The 20,529-nt window shown below is 32.3% G+C and overlaps 1 protein-coding gene across 2 annotated transcripts in view; it reads right to left on the reverse strand.

Annotated features, from left to right (window-relative positions):
- The window catches only part of CHD1 (chromodomain helicase DNA binding protein 1), a 76,964-nt gene that overhangs the window by 29,824 nt on the left and 26,611 nt on the right, over positions 1-20,529 (reverse strand). For both annotated transcript variants that reach the window (XM_028162668.2, XM_057541305.1), the window contains exons 3-19: positions 19,597-19,798; positions 18,444-18,548; positions 17,104-17,168; positions 15,014-15,163; positions 14,602-14,876; positions 13,002-13,227; positions 12,722-12,822; positions 12,316-12,494; positions 10,938-11,065; positions 10,036-10,252; positions 9,275-9,364; positions 8,198-8,388; positions 7,287-7,475; positions 5,804-5,966; positions 4,789-4,941; positions 3,000-3,071; positions 2,387-2,536 (exon numbers count right to left, since the gene is read on the reverse strand). In XM_028162668.2, the coding sequence (XP_028018469.2) occupies positions 2,387-2,536; positions 3,000-3,071; positions 4,789-4,941; positions 5,804-5,966; positions 7,287-7,475; positions 8,198-8,388; positions 9,275-9,364; positions 10,036-10,252; positions 10,938-11,065; positions 12,316-12,494; positions 12,722-12,822; positions 13,002-13,227; positions 14,602-14,876; positions 15,014-15,163; positions 17,104-17,168; positions 18,444-18,548; positions 19,597-19,798 (2,656 nt within the window). The remainder of the gene's footprint in view (positions 1-2,386; positions 2,537-2,999; positions 3,072-4,788; positions 4,942-5,803; positions 5,967-7,286; positions 7,476-8,197; positions 8,389-9,274; positions 9,365-10,035; positions 10,253-10,937; positions 11,066-12,315; positions 12,495-12,721; positions 12,823-13,001; positions 13,228-14,601; positions 14,877-15,013; positions 15,164-17,103; positions 17,169-18,443; positions 18,549-19,596; positions 19,799-20,529) is intronic.

Consider the following 20,529-nt stretch of genomic DNA (forward strand, 5'->3'; position numbering starts at 1 on the left):
GGTTAGTAGACTTTATTTGCTTCTTTTCCTTTTTTTAAAGGAATGACAGTAATTTTTAAATTATCTTTTAGCTGGGAAGGAGGGGGAATGGTAATAAACTTATGACAACCTTATACCAGTTCCCTTAATTCTGATTAATGTTTCATCATTCCAATAATCCAAAATTCCACAAATCACTTGCCAAGTTAATGATGAAGCCCTGCCATTAAAAAAAAAGAAAAAGAAAAAGTTTTCCAAAATAGACAAAAATTGATGTGTAGTAATTCTGCCCTACTTCTCAAGGTCAGTGGTTCTGTATCAAACAATACCACCATATAGGGATATTTTGAAAATTTATGGAAACATTTTTAGTTTTCAGTGATTAGGTGGGCTTACCAGCATTTAGAGCACAGGGACCTGGGATACCAGGCATTCTTCATTAAACTGGACATTTTGGCTCAATGAAAAATTATCCTATGCCTTTTGAGTCTTCCAAATGATTTTTAAAAACTGTTCTAAATTATCATGAGTCTAAATTATAACTATTTTAATATAAACATGAAGCGTTTTTACAAAGTTACAATACACACTAATTTTTTCAGGATTGGAACTACTGTGTAAATCAGTAGATAACTGGATATTGTATTATTTGGATCTTTATCAAAAGTTATTTCTAAACATTTATAGTATTGGGTCACCAATAAAACTCATCTGTATTAGTAACCTACAATTACTCACTTTGTAGTTGCTGCATGCAAATATTTAAAAGGAGATCTTAGACTCCTTTGATCAGATTTAGAACCAACTACTACTAAAATAGCAAGTACATGAAGCACAGGAATCTTATATGTCACCAATAATGAAATAATAAAGAATTTATCTCATTAATAATAAAAATATATTTCATATATATACCTATGTTTAAAAATTTTTGTTAACACAATGGTAAGAAATCTGTATTGCATTATTTTGTGATCTTATTTAGGTATTCATCCCAGAGGTCTACCACACAGCTTTCTATAGTATCTTGTCTTACTGGTTCTTTTCCTAATATGTATCCTCTATTTTCTATCCTGTATTAGAAAATGTGGTAGCCAAGGTCTTTAAGTAGTATAAGTGGAATGTTTAGTCTAGCCATGTGTTGAGGATTTCAATATAGGAGGTATCTGTTCAGTGCAATTAATCACTTTTCTCCATCTCATTCATAATATAGGAATATGCTGTCTTTTCACATATAAATTAGGCCCAGCTCACCTGTGAGAATATCCTATTTCCTCACTTTCTCATCTTTGACAGTCTATAATTTGTCTTGGCATGTTGTTATCCCTACTTCAAGTTTCCCTCTCTTTTATAAGAATTATCTGAGTAAAAAATTTTTTTAGTTTTATATTATGGATTTATTTTTCAGTAGAAAATATGAATATTTAAAAAGTAAATAAAACGTGCCTTTTTGTGCTACTTGCTCATATCTCCTGCTTTGAAGAAGTGTGAGAACACTACTCTAGATGGAGGTAAATGAATTAAAATTACAAGGACCAAGACATCAAAAGGACGACAGACGGTTTTTCTCAAGGGCTATTACAACTGTGCCAGACAGTTGTACGAAACTTATGAGAATGGCTTTTTTGCATGGAGAATCTTGTGGGCACATGGATAAAACACAGCCTAACAAAAAGGAAGCAATGTACTAAGCAAAACTCTTTCAATACTTAATATAAGTATATGAAGACATTTTAAAGTTTATATACTGAATGGAGAACACTGTATTCTATAGTTGTAAACAGAATTATGATCAAAAGAGAGTGCATGATCTTATTTAGGCATAGTTTTTCTCAGTTCTGTCAGAATTTCCAGGTGATTCTGGTAAATCTGAGTTCCTCACTACCCTATCTGTTCAATAGCAATATGACTGTTCCAATCTTACCAGAAGGATAAACCAAAATCACTTCTAAACACTGATCATAAAAAAGATTCTAAAAGAGTAAAATAGGGCTTCCCTGGTGGTGTGAGAATCCACTTGCCACTACAGGGGAAACGGGTTCAATCGCTGGTCTGGGAAGATCCCACATGCCACGGAGCAACTAAGCCCGTGCGCCACAACTACCGAGCCTGTGCTCCAGAGCCTGCGAGCCACAACTACTGAGCCTGTGCTCTAGAGCCTGCGAGCCACAACTACTGAAGCCCGTGTGCCTAGAGCCTGTGCTCCGCAGCAAGAGAAGCCACTGCAATGAGAAGCCCGCACACTGCAATGAAGAGTAGCCCCCACTTGCCACAACTAGAGAAAGCCTGCGTGCAGCAACAAAGACCCAACACAGCCAAAAGTAAATAAATAAATAAATTTATTTTTATTTAAAAAACTTAAAAAAAATAAAAATAAAAGAGTAAAATAAGGAGAATAAAAAAATACCTGTTTCTTTTGCCCAATTCGATGAGCTCTAGCCTGTGCCTGAAGATCATTTTGTGGATTCCAATCAGAATCAAATATAACAACAGTGTCAGCTGAGGCTAAGTTAATTCCTAAACCTCCAGCTCTTGTGGAAAGCAAAAAGCAGAAATCCTGTAAGGAATTAATAAATAGGCACAATTTAAAATTTTTCTAAACTGGGACTGTGAATAATCAATGTGAGAATTTTACAATTGAATTTCTGAATTTAAAAAGTATTTTACCAATAAAACTGAAAGGTAGTTTTAAAAATTACTAATAAAATATATAAACATCTAGCAAAACCAATCAACAAGACTCCAAAATACAAATATATATATATGGGAATAATAAACAATTCAAAAAGAATTCTAAATCAAAGTGGGCTAATTTATTTTGAAGCAAATCTAACTGTCCTATATTGTAATAGTATTGATACGAAAGGGTAAAATTCCTCAGATTTAACACAGAATACTGATTTAAAAACCTCATTTGCAAATTGAAACTGGCTACCACCAATAAAAAACTACAAGTTATGTATGACTAAAATAACGACTAAAACAATTTATTTACAATAAAAATTTAAAAGCATTCATACCTCTGATCCTTCAGCATTAAAATGATCTAGAGCTTGTTTCCTCAGCTCCCCTTTTATTGACCCATCTAATCTCTGGAATAAAACATTAAAATACTGCATTGTAACAAATCAAAACTTTAAAAAGGAATTAAAATCAATTATGAAATTAAGTATGAAAATGCAGCATCACTTTTGCTAACAATAGAAGGTACTTATAGGTAGGAAAGCAACGCCCAGGAATTCTGTCTCCAGAATCTGTGCTCTTAACCACTGGAACTGCTTTTGCTAAGAGTAAATAATAGCACTGGCTGTCATTTTACTTGAGACCCACCGTAAGAATACATTTTACATGTGAATGAAGTATACAGCTATATGCCCAAAGCAAGTTTCATGACACAATGTACTGTGATATACCCTCATTATTTTATGATCTATTAAAAAAAAAAAAAGTTGGTACAACCCATTAAACTGATTCCCAGATCCATTAATGGGTTACAGCCCATAGTTTAAAAAACACCGAGTCCAGTGTGGTTACAGACCAACACATTGATGTCGCCTGAGAACTTAGAAATGCAAATTACTGAGACCCATTTCAGACCTACTGAATCAAAAACTGTGAGAGAGGGATCCAGCAAAAGCCCTCTGTTTTAAAGTATGAGAATCACTGATTTGGGGCACCATGGGCTCTAGATGAATAGCCCACATTTGAGTATACTGAGTATTCATGGGTGCCTTGGGCAAGTAATTTGCCTTTTTCTCCTTGTAAGTTTCCTTCTCAGTAAATGGACATAGGAAGTAGTGTACTTCCTTCATACAGAGGATTCAGTTAGAAAACATAGTAAAACACTTAGCACAGTGTCTGACATATTGAGTGTTTACTAAATATTACCTAAACAAGAATGTCCAAAATCAAAAAAGTTTTTAAAGTATTATGTTTCTTTTTCACTAAAAATTACAATTAGTAAAACCTTTCATTCTTTCTACTTTTTCCCCTAAATGACTACATGTATCTCAATCAAGTTTATATCACCCAACACCTGCTCTTCATAGCACTTACCAGAGTCATAACATTACATTTATTTGTAATTACCTACTTAACGGCTATCTCCCACACCAGATTGTAAGCTCCAGCAGAGCAGGGATTATGTGTATTGAGGTTCATCATTATAATTCTGCTTCTATTTTACTGCCTGTACTAAATATACATCATTTATTAGCTGTATATGCTGAGTGTTTGCTATGTTCCAGGTACTGTTCATAAAATTGCTCTAAGGATTAAATAAATTAGATGTAAAGTGCTAAGACTGACTCTAATATTAAACACTCATTCATATTAGCTGTAATTATATTGAATGAATTTCAAAATAAATATTGAATAGACGGAATGTAAGCCCATTTTGGTCTTTGATATATTTTCTAAAGTCATGTAAGTTTTATTCAGCAAACTATGCATTAGAATAACTATGAGCTCATAATCTTCAGAATCTGCAACAGTCCTGGCAACATTCACAAGAACTGCTCTCTCTTGTCCTTCCTAAGACTAAAGCCTAATACATAAGGCTGCCCCTTAGCATTTGAACACAGGAGAGGAATACAAACTTAAAAGAAAAACTGCTTTGCTATAAGGTCAAGAAGAAAAAAAAAAAAAAAAGACAAAATTTTTTTTAACAGATCTATTTTCTTAAAAAGAGTATGATTTATATAAAATCTATTCTTCATTTACAAAAGAATTTCAAAGGTAATTTTGTAGAACACGCCCAGGAATTAGATGAAATTTAAATCAACAAAAAAGACAAAAAGAAATGCTTACTTGAAAGGGGAATTGACGATACTTCAAATATTCTGCAAGTATATCTAACATCCGCACCATTTGAGAAAAAATAAGAACTCTATTGCCTCGCTCTCTTAGGCGAATTAACAGTTTGTCAAGAAGAATTAATTTTCCGCTACTACGGATTAAGTGCTGTAAAGAAACAATAAATTACAACTGTTATGACGCGTTAAAAGAACTATATCAAATTAAACAAATGCCCCACAACACCTGTTTCTTTAATTATTTTAAATTGAAATTTTAAATTTTTATAATGTTGGAAATAGTTTATTTCAGTTTTTGAAATTTTCTAGAAGCTTTATCAATTTGCTCTATGACTTAAGCTAAATTTTCCTTGCCATTTAGCACCTAGGTTTTTGCTGTATTTTCTGGAGACAAAAAAACAAAAGCACTGTTTCACTCTATTTGTCAGTTATTACACCATTTCTCCAAAAATCTTAGCTGAAAAACAATACACTGAAAGAAGCAACAACTAAGTAATCAAAGGTCTTGAAAGAGTGCAAAAATGTATTCTAATTTATATATATGTCACTGATAGCACTTCAAAGCACTACTATGGCTGGATGACAATTGTGCCTTCTTCACACTCTTTATTTGTCTTCCAGAAGTGATAGGAAAGGTAAGATCTAAGGTCCAGATGCCCTTCTTAAGACTACCATTTGCCATGTCACGAATTCAGCACAATCACTATTAGTGAATTTTTTCCACAATGAAAAATACACTAAGGGGTTTTTGCTGGATAAAGTATGACAGCCCATGGTTAGAGAGATCTGTTTTTAGAAAAATGATCAAAATGATTAAATGGATAAATTATAATTTTAAAATCTTTTTATAAAGACTAAAAAATAAGCAGCACCATTATTTAAATATACCATTAACCAAAGAGAACTTCTAGTCAATATATTAAAGCACTGTGCCATTTTCAGTTAAAACTGAAATAAACGTTTCTAGAATTTTGCTTTACCACAAAGTAATAAAATTTTTAAATTCTTACTTGTAAGGCCTCCTGTTTATTATAGAATTCATTATTATCTGGTGGTTTAATGAGGTAGCAATGGTTACAACATTTCTTTAGCTCCATCATAATATTCAAAAAGCCTGAGGTACTGCCCTTGGAACCTTTGCTGAGGGCTTTGTAATTTCTAGTTAATATCCATCTGTTTAGAAAAATGATTATGAAAATGATACAGCAGAACAATTATCAGGATGAATTCTAAAACCATAAAAAATCAATTAAGTACCAAAGCAAAACTGCACCATTAAGAAGTTCAACTGCATATACAGTGGACCAAACTCTGTTCACAAGACTAATGAACCTCATTCATAAGACTCATGAGAACACATAACTTGTTATCCGAACCATTAACTATACAAAGTAAAGGCTTAACATAACACAGTGAATATAGTGTATTAATCCCTTACCCCCAAAATTTATTTTTAAAATGGTCAACTGTATTATCTATCTTAACCTTCCTACAAATTTCACTACATTGGGCACCTAATACCGCATGAGGATATCTGGTTTAGCTCCATTGCCTTCTCTAAATTACAGTTACACAATACACATGCGACTTAGAGAAAAATTTTAAGTGGTTATTTTATTACTGCAAATTATACATAACATTTTCTCTCACCATGATCTAACTTGACTAACACCTTTTATTTTCTTCCTTTTTACAAAGTTAGTCTTCGAAGGGACTTGAAACAATTACATCTGATTTACCTCAAAATGACAGAAAATAGGGGCAGTGGGGGTGGCTAGAGATAAAATAAGACTGGCTATGAGCTGAAAACCAAGCTGAGTGATGGAGTTTAATATATTACCCTATTTTGCATATGTCTGAAATTTTCCATAAAAAAATGTAAAATTTATATAATAAATGTATTTTTTAAGTGGATGACACACATTTGTCATAAAATGTTTCTGAGAATTCAAATGCATGTAGCAGTGCATTTTATGCAATTAGATGTTTAAACAGATATTAGGACAGATATTTCTTTTTGATTCTTTGAAGTGTTACTATATAGATCCAACATACATAATTTATACAAAATATGATTATTAACATTCTTCGAAAAGCAGGGGAGGCCTAAAATTTTGTTCTAAGTTTGTTCTTCTGGCTTCTACTTCTATCTGTCAATTATATAGTCATCATAATTACATAATAATGCCTTGGTATCATGGCAATCCTAACACTTAAAAAGAAACCCTCCATAATGTAACACAGTATGAAATAGAGAAAAGCAATTAATGATGTGTTATAAGATGAATTATTTAGTCTTATGTCACCCGTGATCTTGGACACACCATTAAATCTCTCTGCCTCAATCAATATGCCATAGAATAAACCCATTCTAAAATTCAAGAATTGTTACTGCTCTAAGACCCAAATGGGGCTGGGGGGCACCTGGATGAGACAAGGACAGGGGTTATGTACAATTAAATGTTCAGAACATGTGCTCTGTTTACAGCTTACTTGTAATATTGTTTCTGTAAAGCACTCATTTCCATTCTTAAAATCTGCTCAACCTTGGCAGGAAGAGATTTTTCCACATCTTTCTTAACCCTGCGTAACAGAAATGGCTCAAGCTCCTTGTGGAGGCTTGCATAACCATATTCTCTGCCTTTGCCATGTTCTTCTTCAAAATCTTCCCAGGAAGAAAACCTTAAAAATTTAAGCAAATGGAAGAATCACTAAAAGAAGTCAAAATGCATTTGAGATTTTTCAGGATAGTCAGATGTAAACAAAATACAGATTTTTAGAAAAATAAAATTAGCTAAAATTAATCACTTCTAATAACTATCCTTCCAAGAAATCTATTGTATATCTATATAGAGGTAAAATATAAGGAGTTGTTTTATAAATAATTTTTGACTTTCCTTGAGTTAAATAAAGATGAAATATTTTCAAATACGGGAGTAATTATCACTAAAATATTTCTCAAAGAAAGTTCTGAATCTATTCAAAGAAAATATGTATGTGAACTTGGACGAGTTATTTATCCTTATTTAGTCTGGTTTTCCTCGTTTAGAAAATGGAATTTTCTAAGAGCACCTCATTACTGTTGTTACTGCTACCGTTCAGTACTAAGAATGATACTATTTCCATTTTTTAAGCAAGGTATATTTTGAACCCAGGCAAAATCAACTGTTGTAATTTATCATACGTGGCTCAAGCTTATTTATTTACAAAATTGAAAAATTAAAGTATTATTTCAAACATGAAATATTCCATCCCATTTCCATTTCGTTTCTTCTTAATAATCCCTGGTCCAATGTTTGGGACAATATAACCTCCTTCTGACCTTATTACCTACACTAATTATTTTCCTGCTAAACTTAGCATACAAAACTAACACTAACATTGTATATCTCAATTTATCTTACTTTTCTGGCATAATGAAATGTAGCAAAGACCAGAGCTCTTTGAGGGAGTTTTGCAGAGGAGTTCCAGTGATAAGAAGACGGTGATTGGACTTAAAATCTATTAAAGTTTTATACAGAAGAGAATCATCATTCTTTAATCGATGTGCTTCATCTACACCTATAAATGCCCAATTTAGACCTCCAAGGAATGCCTTAAAATGAACAGAAAAACATAGTTAACATTTCGAGAGAAACATTAAAATGAGGCAAATTTAAAAACAAACCTATGTCTAATATTCAGATAAAAATTATGTATTATTCTAAGATTTATTGGAATCTTCAAATCAAGTAACTCAACATGCAAAATAAAGTTCCTTCCATGACTAATTGAGCCATTAGAAAAACAAAGTATAATATAATAAAATGAAATTTTTTTTTACCAGCTTACATATTGAAAATAAAAACTATAGTATCATTTAAAAATTTTACAGAAGATTTTTAAGCCTAAGCCCAGTAGAAACCTCTATTAATGTTAATTTGGAGAAAATAAATTTGGAACAGTGTGTTACTCCAAGTGTAGTTATAATTTACTGTATAAATTTTATGAATTGTATATCTCCAATACATAAACGTGGGTCTCCGACTTAAAACAGAGACAAACCTGATTCTGCTACTTAACAGTTGCATGACCTTAGGCAAGTTCATTAACTTCCTTGAGACTTGACTTTTCTTCACAATACGGACAGCAGTATATTATAAAGTAATTATGAAGAATTAAATAAGACAATAGCTATAAAGCATTTACCCGGTGGTAGCGTAATCCTGTTAAGTATCTTCCTCCTCTTTAAAGACTTCACAAATCAACAGACACTACACCAAACTAGTTTCATATTCTTTGGCTTGTTTTTACAACACTTTAAAAATGTAAAAATTATTCTTACTTCAAGGATCATAAAAAAAATAAACAGATAAGCCAGATTTGACTCACAGGCTTTAATTTGCTGACCCCTGATTTAAGTTATCTTCTCATCCTATCCACAACATACGGTAAAGAAAACACTGATATATACTAAACAGAGAAACACAGATAATACACACCTTATCCTTCAATAAGATTTCATAAGTTGTTAACAGTATATTAAATTTTAACCGTTTGGTCTGGGGATGCATCCATTCATGAGTTCTTATCTATCAAGAAATTTCAAAGACAATTTTAAGACAAACAGTAAAAAAAAGTATACTGTTACTTGAATATGTAAAATAAAATCCATTCAAAATACACAAAAAACTATGTCTATATGTTTAGGTAATAAAATAATTTTAACTATTCTTTATATAGTCCAACAAGCTACAATGATCTTACTTATCATAAATAAAATATAAATACTCCAGCATATCAAAACCTTCTATAAAAAAAAGACACATTTTTAATATACACTTCTTAGTGAAGGAAGTTCTCATTTGACGAACACAAGTGATTTTTTTTTTTTTTTGAGGATGAAATATTATGTCTGGGGTTTGCTTCACAATAACTGGGAGGAAAGTACCATGTAGAGGTACAGATGAAACAAAACTGGCAAGAGTTAAAATTGTGAAGTTGGACCTATGCACATGGAACTTTATTATACTCTTCTGTAGGCTTTCATGCATATTTGAAACTTTCAATGAGGCAGGAAAAAATATATATATAAAGTAACACTAAACCAAAAATTAATTTTTATTAAGCCAATTAAACACGTATTGAATCTTACTGTGTGGCAAGTTTAATGCTAGAAACTAAGACTTTATAAAGACAAATCAAGATGTGTCCTCAAAGACAAGTTTGTCTAAATTTCTAAATTTGTGGAGAAACACCTTACCATGTTTCTGCTGTTGATGTCACCTAAATAAACCACAGCATTCATTTGAGAAGCCCATGTTTGAATCTCCCTTTGCCAGGAAGTGAGAGTGGAGAGTGGTACTACTAATAGGAAAGGTCCATATAATTGGTGTTCATGAAACAAATAGTTCAGAAATGAGATCGTCTGTATTGTTTTTCCAAGGCCCATTTCATCAGCAAGTATGCAACTATTTCCTCTACAAAGTTAAAAACAAAAATCATGTATGCAATAAAGATTCAAATTTACAAGAAACCTTTTTACATAATCCATGTACAAGTTTATATGAAGTTAAATAAGATGAATCTGATAGTATTATTTATGATATGCCACTTTTATTAACTATAAATAATAAATGTCAAGGCCATTATAATACTGTAAGAGAAGAGTTTATCATTTTAGACCAGAAGCAGCTAAAAGATTAACAGCATTACCTATAATCAGATATGTAGACAAGAACACAACCCATCTACAAGTGGTAGAGCCCAGATAAAACTACAGCTATGGTAAAGTTTTAAAAACAAATTGCACCTTAGTCACCTATATTGCCAAGAACAGAGTAGGGGACATAGGAGAGAGGAAAGAAAAACAGAGGCCTAAATGGATATTAGAAATAACTGGAAGAGAAATAGTCCAGGACTACTGTGAAACAGAATGTATACATATTCTGATTTCAATTTCAATAAAAACTTATTTAAATACTGCAACGATCAAAAGGTTCTTTCTTCTTAATATGTAATAAGTACTGTTTATATAATTGGAAATTCAAAGACCTGCATATAAACACCAAAGGGTCTTATTCTTTACGTTGGTAGAAATCTTTTCCAAACCCTGTATTTGTAAAATTTTTACCCTCTTAAATAGACAATTCAAAATATACTTACTTGCACCAAGAGTGAGCAAGCCAATTTAAACCATTCAGTTGATAATCTCTTAATTCTAATCCCTCATGTCCTCCAATATAGGATGGCTGCTTCTTTAGGGCTACAAATCTTGGCCTTTGTTTTAAAACCTTTAGTAGAAATAAATGTTAATATGAAGAATTATTAAACATAAGAAATCATATTAAAAGAAGAAGATCTTTTATCTTTTACCATAAATTTTAAAATTTCATTTCAAATCATCAAGCCCAAAAATTCCATGACTCAAAATATATCTGAGGATTCAGTCAAAGAAGACTGTTTTCTATTACTGTAACAATGTACGGTAAAATATTTTGCTCTCTTTTGTGAATAAAAAATGATAGATAAGTAAGTTCTTACTGAAATACTTGGGTCTCACATGTTTCACAAGCAAAAGCTATGTTAAACTTATTCATTTAACCATCGCTCCAGCCCTGACGTAGAAATAAACCATAAAACTGGTTTAGCTTCCCATTTGATTTCTGATTTCTAAATTACCATTATGAATTTAATTCCATCTTGTAATAAGAAAACAAATTCTAGTAGTACACACCCAAAACTATCACTAATAGTAATTTTAAGTACAAAGATATTATATTAGGCAAGGTAGTCCTGGATACTTTCTTATGGGACATCCCTCTTTTCCTTTCCTACCATCATGGAAAATATTCACTACTTTTTAAAAAATAAATAAATAAATAAATGTATGTATGTATGTATGGCTGCGTTGGGTCTTCATTGTTGTGCGTGGGCTTTCTCTACTTGTGGCGAGCGGGGGCTACTCTTCGTTGCGGTGCACAGGCTTCTCATTGTGGTGGCTTCTCTTGTTGTGGAGCACGGGCTCTAGGCACACAGGCTTCAGTAGTTGTGGCAGGTGGGCTCAGCAGTTGTGGCTCGCGGGCTCTAGAGCACAGGCTCAGTAGTTGTGGCGCATGGGCTTAGCTGCTCCGTGGCATGTGGTATCTTCCTGGTCCAGGGCTCGAACCCGTGTCCCCTGCATTGGCAGGCGGATTCTTAACCACTGCACCACCAGGGAAGTCCTTCACTACCTTTTAAATCAAGCATATACATCTAGTTTCCAAGGAATTTTCCCTTTTTGATCTCCCTAACCCACTCCCCACAACTACCACCACCAATTTATTATCTATCTGACACAGATTCACTCACCAAGGCTAAAAGAGAGTGCCACATGTAAGAGGGCATAGCAATTACAGGAACATCATTTCCTGTAAGACCTACCATCCAAGCAGTTCTCGCCTTTAGCCTATGTGAAATCAGGATCCAACTCTCTATGTAGGCTTGTAATATTTATGATGCATAAATATATTTTCAATAATTAAAAATGGCAAACAATACTCACTTTGCAGTCTTTAAAAGGAGTAGTTTTTGATTGATTCCTGCTGAAATACTCATCTATGCATGCTTGAAACTTTTTGGAAATGAGAGCTCCATCTTCCCAGCTGCACTCTGAGTATGGAAGGCCCTGCCATTTGCAATAATAATCAGGATAGCCAGCAGCTGACTTTTGATTGGAATGAGCTGTGAGATAAATCAGGTATTTATTTTACTTTTTACACTCTTATCCAAGGAATAATTCTTGGTTAAAAACTATACAAGTAAAAATAAGCCATCTGATTTACAATACTCTATTATTATAGTAAGAGCAAGCTACTGTATTTGATGTGTAAGCAGTAAATTTAAGATTTTTTTCAGATGACTTCAAGCATGGAAAGATAAATGTTTAATTAGAATCATTTATTACTAACCAATTATTCGCTCCACTATTTGATACTGCTTATGGAGATCATCTGTAAGTTCTTGCTGGCAATTATAATATTCCACATCTTCTGGAGAAGCATTTTTCAACCTGAAAGATTATTAATCCAAGAACAGACTTAAAAATCTCCCCCAATAACCCATCCTCCAAACACCATCTGTAGCACAAAGTCTCCCATTTTGCCACTCATCATGTGAATCAGTTTGAATAATGAAGAAACTGAAAAAGAAATAAACATCATTAATTTTTAACTCTAATATAAAACATACCATCTTTTTGTTTCCTGATCTTTTTTCTTATAATTATCTAATTTTTTCATTCCTCTAACATTCTGCTGCTTAAGGGTTTCTTCTGTCTCCCAAGTATTGTGGATATGTGACCATCCTTTCCATTTAATTAAATACTGGATCTCTCCTGGTTCCTTGTTTTTTTCAAATCCTGCATTTGGGTCACCATCTGCTTCAACTGCATAGATGGTTGTAGTAGCACCAGTAGCTGAAAAGAAAAGCACAATACATTCTATGTAATCCTGTTATAGAAGCATTTCAACTCAAAACTTCAAGACTATAAAGAGAAAAATATATGCTCTTTTAAATAACAAACAGGGTGTAAGAATTTATGGGAAATTATATTACACATTTATAAAAGAAACTCTGAATTCTAGAACAGAAAGATTATCTAATTTAACCCCCTCGGTTTTAAAATTAGAAAAAAAAAGGTCAAAAAGACAGCAGCTCACATGAGATCATACAGCAATTTATGATAACTGACGATTGAAACATTAATAATTGGAAATTAAAATAACTAAAAATCATCTTTAAAAACTACATGTCCAAAATCACTGTGGAAAAGATATCTGCACCCCCATGTTCACTGTAGCATTACTTATAATAGCTAAGACACTTTGGAAAGAGCGTAAGTGTCCACTGACAGATAACTGGATTAAAAAAAACATGATACATACATATACATATACATGTACATATACAATGGAATACTATTCAGCCATAAAAAAGGAGGAAATCTGCTATTTGTGACAACATGGATGGACTTTGAAGGCATCATGCTAAATGAAATAAGTCAAAGAAAGACATGCTGTGTGATCACACATATATGGAAAAGGGAGGGAGGAACGGGAAGAATTCATAGAATGAGAGATTAGATTCATAGTTACCAGAGGTAGGGCAAGTATGATGAAGGTGGTCAAAAAGTACAAACTTCCAATTATAAGATAAATAAGTACTGGGTATGTAATGTACAACATAATGACTATAGTAAACACTCCTGTATGGTATATCTGAAAGCTGCTAAGAGAGTAGATTCTAAAAGTTCTCATTACAAGGGAAATTTTTTAAAAAATTCTATCTATATTGAGATGACAGATGTTAACTAAACGTATTATGGTAATCATTTCACAATATATGTAAGTCAAGTCATTATACTGCCCACCTTGAAACTTATACAGTGCTGCATTGTCAATTATGTCTTAAAAAAACTGAAAGGAAAAAAATGTATGTCAAGGTAACTAAAAAATAACTTACATATTTGAGATGGAAGAACGAAGTTTTAAACCAAACCATATGTCAAATTGAAAATACTTAAAAAACAACTATTTATTTAGGTATGGTAACAGAAAAACTCAAATGCACAGGTTAAAAATTCCCTAATATCCGCAACGTACGATGAGATCAAATGGATACTTCCTGGGAAGAAAATATTCAGGCTAAGCAAAGTATATTTTATAGCAAATAAGTAAAAAGAAAAAAATCCACCCTCTTGGCTTTCAAAGTTGAAAAATCTTCAAGAAATACTTTACTCTAGTAAGTATTACTGAAACAACCAAAAAATAAATGTTTCTTAAAAAAATACCTCCTTTTCTCCCAATCCGACAATCCATAAACCGTTCTATTGTTTCAAATTCCTCTTCCTCGGGTTGAGGAACATCCTCTCCACAGACTTCAAGTAGGTCATCAGAATCTGTTTTCATTTCTTCGTCTTCCTTATAGCTAACATTGACAGTTGCTTGTCGACGAGAGCTTCTTTTATCATTATCATAGTCTTCTTCATCCTCCTCCTCCTCCTCAGATGAATCAATCTGTCTCTTTTTTTGTCCAATAATCTTTTTTCCATTTTTTGACTTAGATCTAGGGAAGACCAGGGGAGAGAGGTGTTTTACAGAAATACTGTCATAAAACAAGATTTGAGAAACTGTGAGAAAAAGAACAAATACCTTCTGTAACCAACAATTTTCAGAATCAAACCAAGAACATACTATACTTACCTATTTTGAGGTTTTCTACTTTTAACTTTGTTTTTTGGCTCATAATCAGATTCTGTTTCATCACAACTACTTTTATCTCTTTCTTCTTCAGATTCTGAATCTGAACCAGACTGAGATGGAGATCCTGACCCAGACATCTGCCAATCTTCACTGTATGTAAAATATATAAAGGACGTTTATTCATACTTATCATATAGCAAATTATGTCTGATAAGATATAAAAATAATCAGGCTAAATTACATTCCAGCTGATATCAAAAATATTGCTTTCACCCATTATAAAAATATTCAAATGTCTATAGAATAAGAAAAATGCTAGAAAATATTCTTCATAGATTTCTCCAACTCCAGAGTTTTCTGTTAATTATTTAGTTATACCTCAGTGAAAGGCAAATTAAGTGGATCTATTTTGATTATTAGTATAGATGAAAACACAGTATGTTAATTTGAAGAGTCACACTGTTTAATTTTGAAAACCTTGTATAATTATTATACTTGCCATTTCAAAAAGAGATTCTAATCCCTTTCATCTTAATTTTCTGGAGATTGTGATTTTTAAAAACATACCCTTCAAAAATGATTTTTAAAATACAACATGTTCATTAAGAAGCTTAAAATAAGGGATCAGAAAATGGAAAAACAAACAAAAAATTCCATCTTAACCAACATTCAATTATTACCTTTATTACTATTTTTAGTCTATTTAATTCCAATTAACATGTAAAGAAAAAATATTGGATGCACTGTTAATATTCTGCTATAATATAAACTTCAAATGAAAGATACACATTTAAGTTCTTACGTATACACTACATCCTGTCTCACAGTTGCTGTTGCTACTCCATTGCTCTGCATGGCTTGCATCAATTAAGACTGTGTTAAGGGTTACACAAGCAAGCACATATGATAAAATCTGGTTTATGATAAAAAACATAATAGAGAAACTAATTTTTTTATCTTGAGATTTTTTTTCAGAGTTTGCACATTAGACAATAGCAATAGGCAGGATATATGAAAAAGTCTCCGTTTTACATTTTTATAATAAATATTATGATTTTTATATCCAACCAAATCTATCCATCATCCCAAATTACTTTTGTTTTAAAAATATTCTTTGCTTGCACCCATGCTAAGTTCAGAAATTACTAACTCAGTGGAAGAGTTAAACAGTTGATGAGACATAGTAGTTGAAAATACTTAGTAAAACAGAAGACAGATCTGAAGAAATCAGCCAGAATGTAGCATAGCAATAAAAGGATAAAAAACATGATACAGTCAGATTCATGGATAGGATGGATGATCCAACAAATATATACAGTAGATATGATCCAGTAAGACAGATACAATATATATCTATTAACTGTAGTAACAGAGAAGATTTACAGAATGGGAAAGAGAAAATGCCTAGAGATACAATGACTGAATTTTCAGAAACTAGTAAAACTCATGAATCTTCACATTAAAGATACATAAAATAAAGTGCATAAAGTGGGATAAATAAATAACAAATCCAAAGCTGGATGCACCAAAGTGAAAGTGCAGAATACCCAAGACAAAGAGAAAAATAAGAGACAAGACAATGGAACAATGAGAAATGAGAGAAAAAAAACTCAGACCATCTAAAATATCGGAACTGAGATCTGAGGTACTCTTAACACTTCCTGGGTCAAGATCTTTAGGAAATTACAGTGAGTTTCTAAATGAGTTCTACAGAAGAAGTAAATTTCATGTGCAGATAAATAGTAAGGATAGCTATTAACATCAGAATCACTTAAAATCTATCATCTGTTGGTCCCTACACTCCTATATAGGTTTCTCAAGTTATCAAGATTTTCTGATATTGTGACTAAGAAGATCTTTGAAGTTTAAAAATATATAGGGGAGAGGGGTTATAGGAGATAAACAAATGGCACAAAAAACTCAGGTTGTCACGGAAAGATAAAAGTTAAAAACTAATGGTTTAAATTAACCTAATAAAATGCCATGAACCAAGAAGTTCACTTTTGGCAACAATTGTTCATAAAGGAAGAAATACAAAATCATTAGGATTTTCTTGATATAAAAGTAATCAGTTGAACAAAACGGCATACTCTTTATGCTTTTTCCTTTTGACCTCACTCGATGAGTCATCGGAATCTTCACTGCTAGAAGAATCCTGTAGAGAAAAATATATAAAGTTAATGTTATTAATGATTAGAATTTAACCATAATATATTTTTATTACTTTTATTAACTTTTTATTACTTTACTACTTTTATTACTTTTTATTAACATTCACTTTAATAATAAAGGCTCTTTTTTTCCATGTTATGTTTATACCATTAATTAGCACATAAAGTAATTAATAACATTTTTATTGCAAATATATAACAGCCAGTGAAATTAGGTAAACATCACCAATGCCAGCATTTTGTATAAAATCTTATAATCTACTGTCTCTGGAGACTATTACTGTTGCCTAGTATGGCCTCAGAAAGGAATCCTAATTGTTGGGATGTCAAATTTTCATTTAATATTTTTCTTCCTCATCAGGCAGTTTTTGATACAAACATCCCCCACTCTTTGAAAGTTCAATTTCTACCACTTCACTTTTACAAAAAACCTTCATTGGTACCTGTTTTCACTAACTGAAAAAAATCCAAAGAGAATTTTTACTTTTACAAAAACCGGCAAAAAGCAAAAACAGCGTTCAGCATTTGTTTTGCAGAGAGCTGTTATAGAGGCGGCAAGCATGCGGAGCAGCAAGAACAGCACCTCCAAGCTCCTTCCCTGGGAACTACACTCCGCATCTCAGCACTAGCTCCCTAATTCTGAACTGTGTCTGTGAGCATCTGTGCTTTATCTCCGTTTATTCTGCACAACAGTTACCAAGATGTGTCCTAAGGAAATAGCTTCTTTGCTTTACACCATTTGGCTTAGGAAAGGAACACTCTACTTTCGGATAGTTGGGGAAACCTACAGTTCTTCCTGAATGTCTTTGTGCAAACATACCTGCATGTGTGCTCATGTGCGCACAGGAACTACACTGTTTACAGTTGCAGCCTATTCTTTTAAAAACATGTTGAGAATTCTGTTATTAATGTTCTGTACAAATATGATTTAACAGTATAGTATTTCTTCATTCATATATGTGAGTGCATACCTGTGTGTGTTTGTGTATGTGTATTTTCCTAGTATTCATATTTAGTTTATTCTAGTTTTGCTGTTATGAGCAAATGCATACAAATTTCTGTTGTTCGTTTTAGAAACAAGAGGAAATATGGATAAAAATATGTCTACATTTCAAGGCTATTGATACACATATTTAAACGTAGTTATTTTCCTATCCTTTTAAAACCCTTACTGTTTCTAGTAATTTCATAAATAGCTACCTAAATGATTACATATCATGTCTACTTTTCAGATAAGAGTTTTCACAATGAAAACTCACCTCTTCTGATCCACTATTAGATGAAGCTTGATGTTGCTGCTGCTGCTGCTTCTTGAGCATTGCAGATCTCTGAACAGCCAGAATACTAGGGCTAGATTTCCAAAACTATAATAGAAATATAAACAAGTGAAGAACAAAGTTTTGAGAAAACTGGAAAAAGATTAATTTATTGAAAAGTAGTACCAACATTTTCACTGCCTCCAAATAATAAATTAAGACTATTTTTCTTACTCACATTATATGTAATACAATATTACTGCAATATAATTAAAATAAAATGCTGAGCTTTAGCTGTATATAAATAATTTATGGTGTTTTGAGTTTCACAATCAATCAATATGTTCTTTGGTATTAAGACTATTATTTTCAAAAACGATGTGATAATATATGACACCAGTGCTACTCAAAGTGTGGCTGCTATTGTTTTAATTGGTGTGAGGTGAAGATGAAGAGCTTGAGTCAGAATGCAAATCAACTAAGCACAGTTTTAGTTCAACTGACTTTCTGTTTTTGTTTGTTTTTGATAGCAAGACTTCCTGAATGAAGGAAGCTGTATGTATATTCTGGTCCAAGCATCTTATCATGACTGATACTCTAAGTAACACTACTGTATACTATTCTGAGGTATAGACAAGTTTTAGTAAATCTTGTAATAGCCTTTTTTAAACCGAATGGCTCTTAGCCGATTCTACCATGTATCTTCAAGGAAGCAGAGTTCTATTAAAGTCTACTATTAGCAATAAAGTATCTCCTCTGAAGATCTTGAAAGTAGAGATCACACTGTAAGATTAACAAAAAGATCTCACAAAGCCTTAAATTTTTATCCATGAGACAATGAATGTTTATGCAACAATTTCTGCCTCAAAAAGAGAAAGTTTTGTATGTGTTCATTTTTGTATGTGTTACAAAGTTTTGTACAGTTTTGTATAGTTACAAAGTTTTGTATGTGTTCATATAGTTACAGACTGCTTCTCTTCCAAGCCAATCAGTCCACAGATACTGAACCACAAGTTCAGGAATCACTTAAAGTGTATTTTAATATTTGAAATTAACATTTTCTAAAAGCTAGATTAAGAATGCTCTAAACCAAAGCTATACATTTTCCCAAAGTAATACAAGAAATCTACCTTTCATTGGATAGTTTATTTATTACCTCAGCTCCATCAACTTTCGGTGGTTTTGCTTGAACTTTATTTTCTCGGGAATTGTCTGACTCAGACTCTGACTGACTGCCCGATTCGGATCCAGAGTCAGAGTCACTGCTACCTGACTGGCTACTGCTTCCATCACTACTGCTTCCAGAACTTGAACCAGATCCAGAGCCTGACGCTGACCCAGAATCATCATCCGACTGGCTACAATTTGAAAATAAACAGATTTCAAACAAAATTCATTAAAAAATTTAGTTTTTCTTAACTCAGCAAAAAGCCCCAAATCATTAAACCTTGTTCAGTTCATATGTCAACTGTCTATAACCAAACAAATAGAAAAAGGAATTAATGTTAATCTCTGGTAATAACTGACATACTGGATAGATTTAGTACAGTTTGGGATAAAACACAAGCAATCAGATCACAATCTTCCTGCAAGATAATGAACAAAACCTACCAAGTACAGAATCCTGGGCTAGAAAGTTGGGAAAACGAAAAGTTTAAGCGGCAGTCCCTATCTTTAAAAGGCTATTTGATGTAGTAAACATAAAGAATGAATTCTGTGAAGAAAAGGTTAAATGTGTTAAACATTCTCATAGCAAAAGGTAGAAAACAAATTAATTTATAGTTTCAACTTGTTTTCAAGTTTACATTTTATGTTCTATCATCTCAGGGGAATGTAAATTAATTACCACTAAACTATGATAAAATACAATTTACTAAAAAATAAGATCAGTAATTGCTTCTCTGAGAAAATTATTGAGTCTTTTATGGTTCCTTAGTAATAAATCTGAAATAGCAAATTCTCACAATCTTTCCTAGCCTCTATACACACACATGTGAAAGCAATTAATAGTTCAATGAGAAACTATCTCATTCTCCAGAACTTATTTTCAGTCCGAAGTAGTCTAGAGATGGTCTGTACTAAATAAATG

The sequence above is a fragment of the Balaenoptera acutorostrata genome, chromosome 2 (assembly GCF_949987535.1).
Source record: "Balaenoptera acutorostrata chromosome 2, mBalAcu1.1, whole genome shotgun sequence".
NCBI lineage: Eukaryota > Metazoa > Chordata > Mammalia > Artiodactyla > Balaenopteridae > Balaenoptera > Balaenoptera acutorostrata.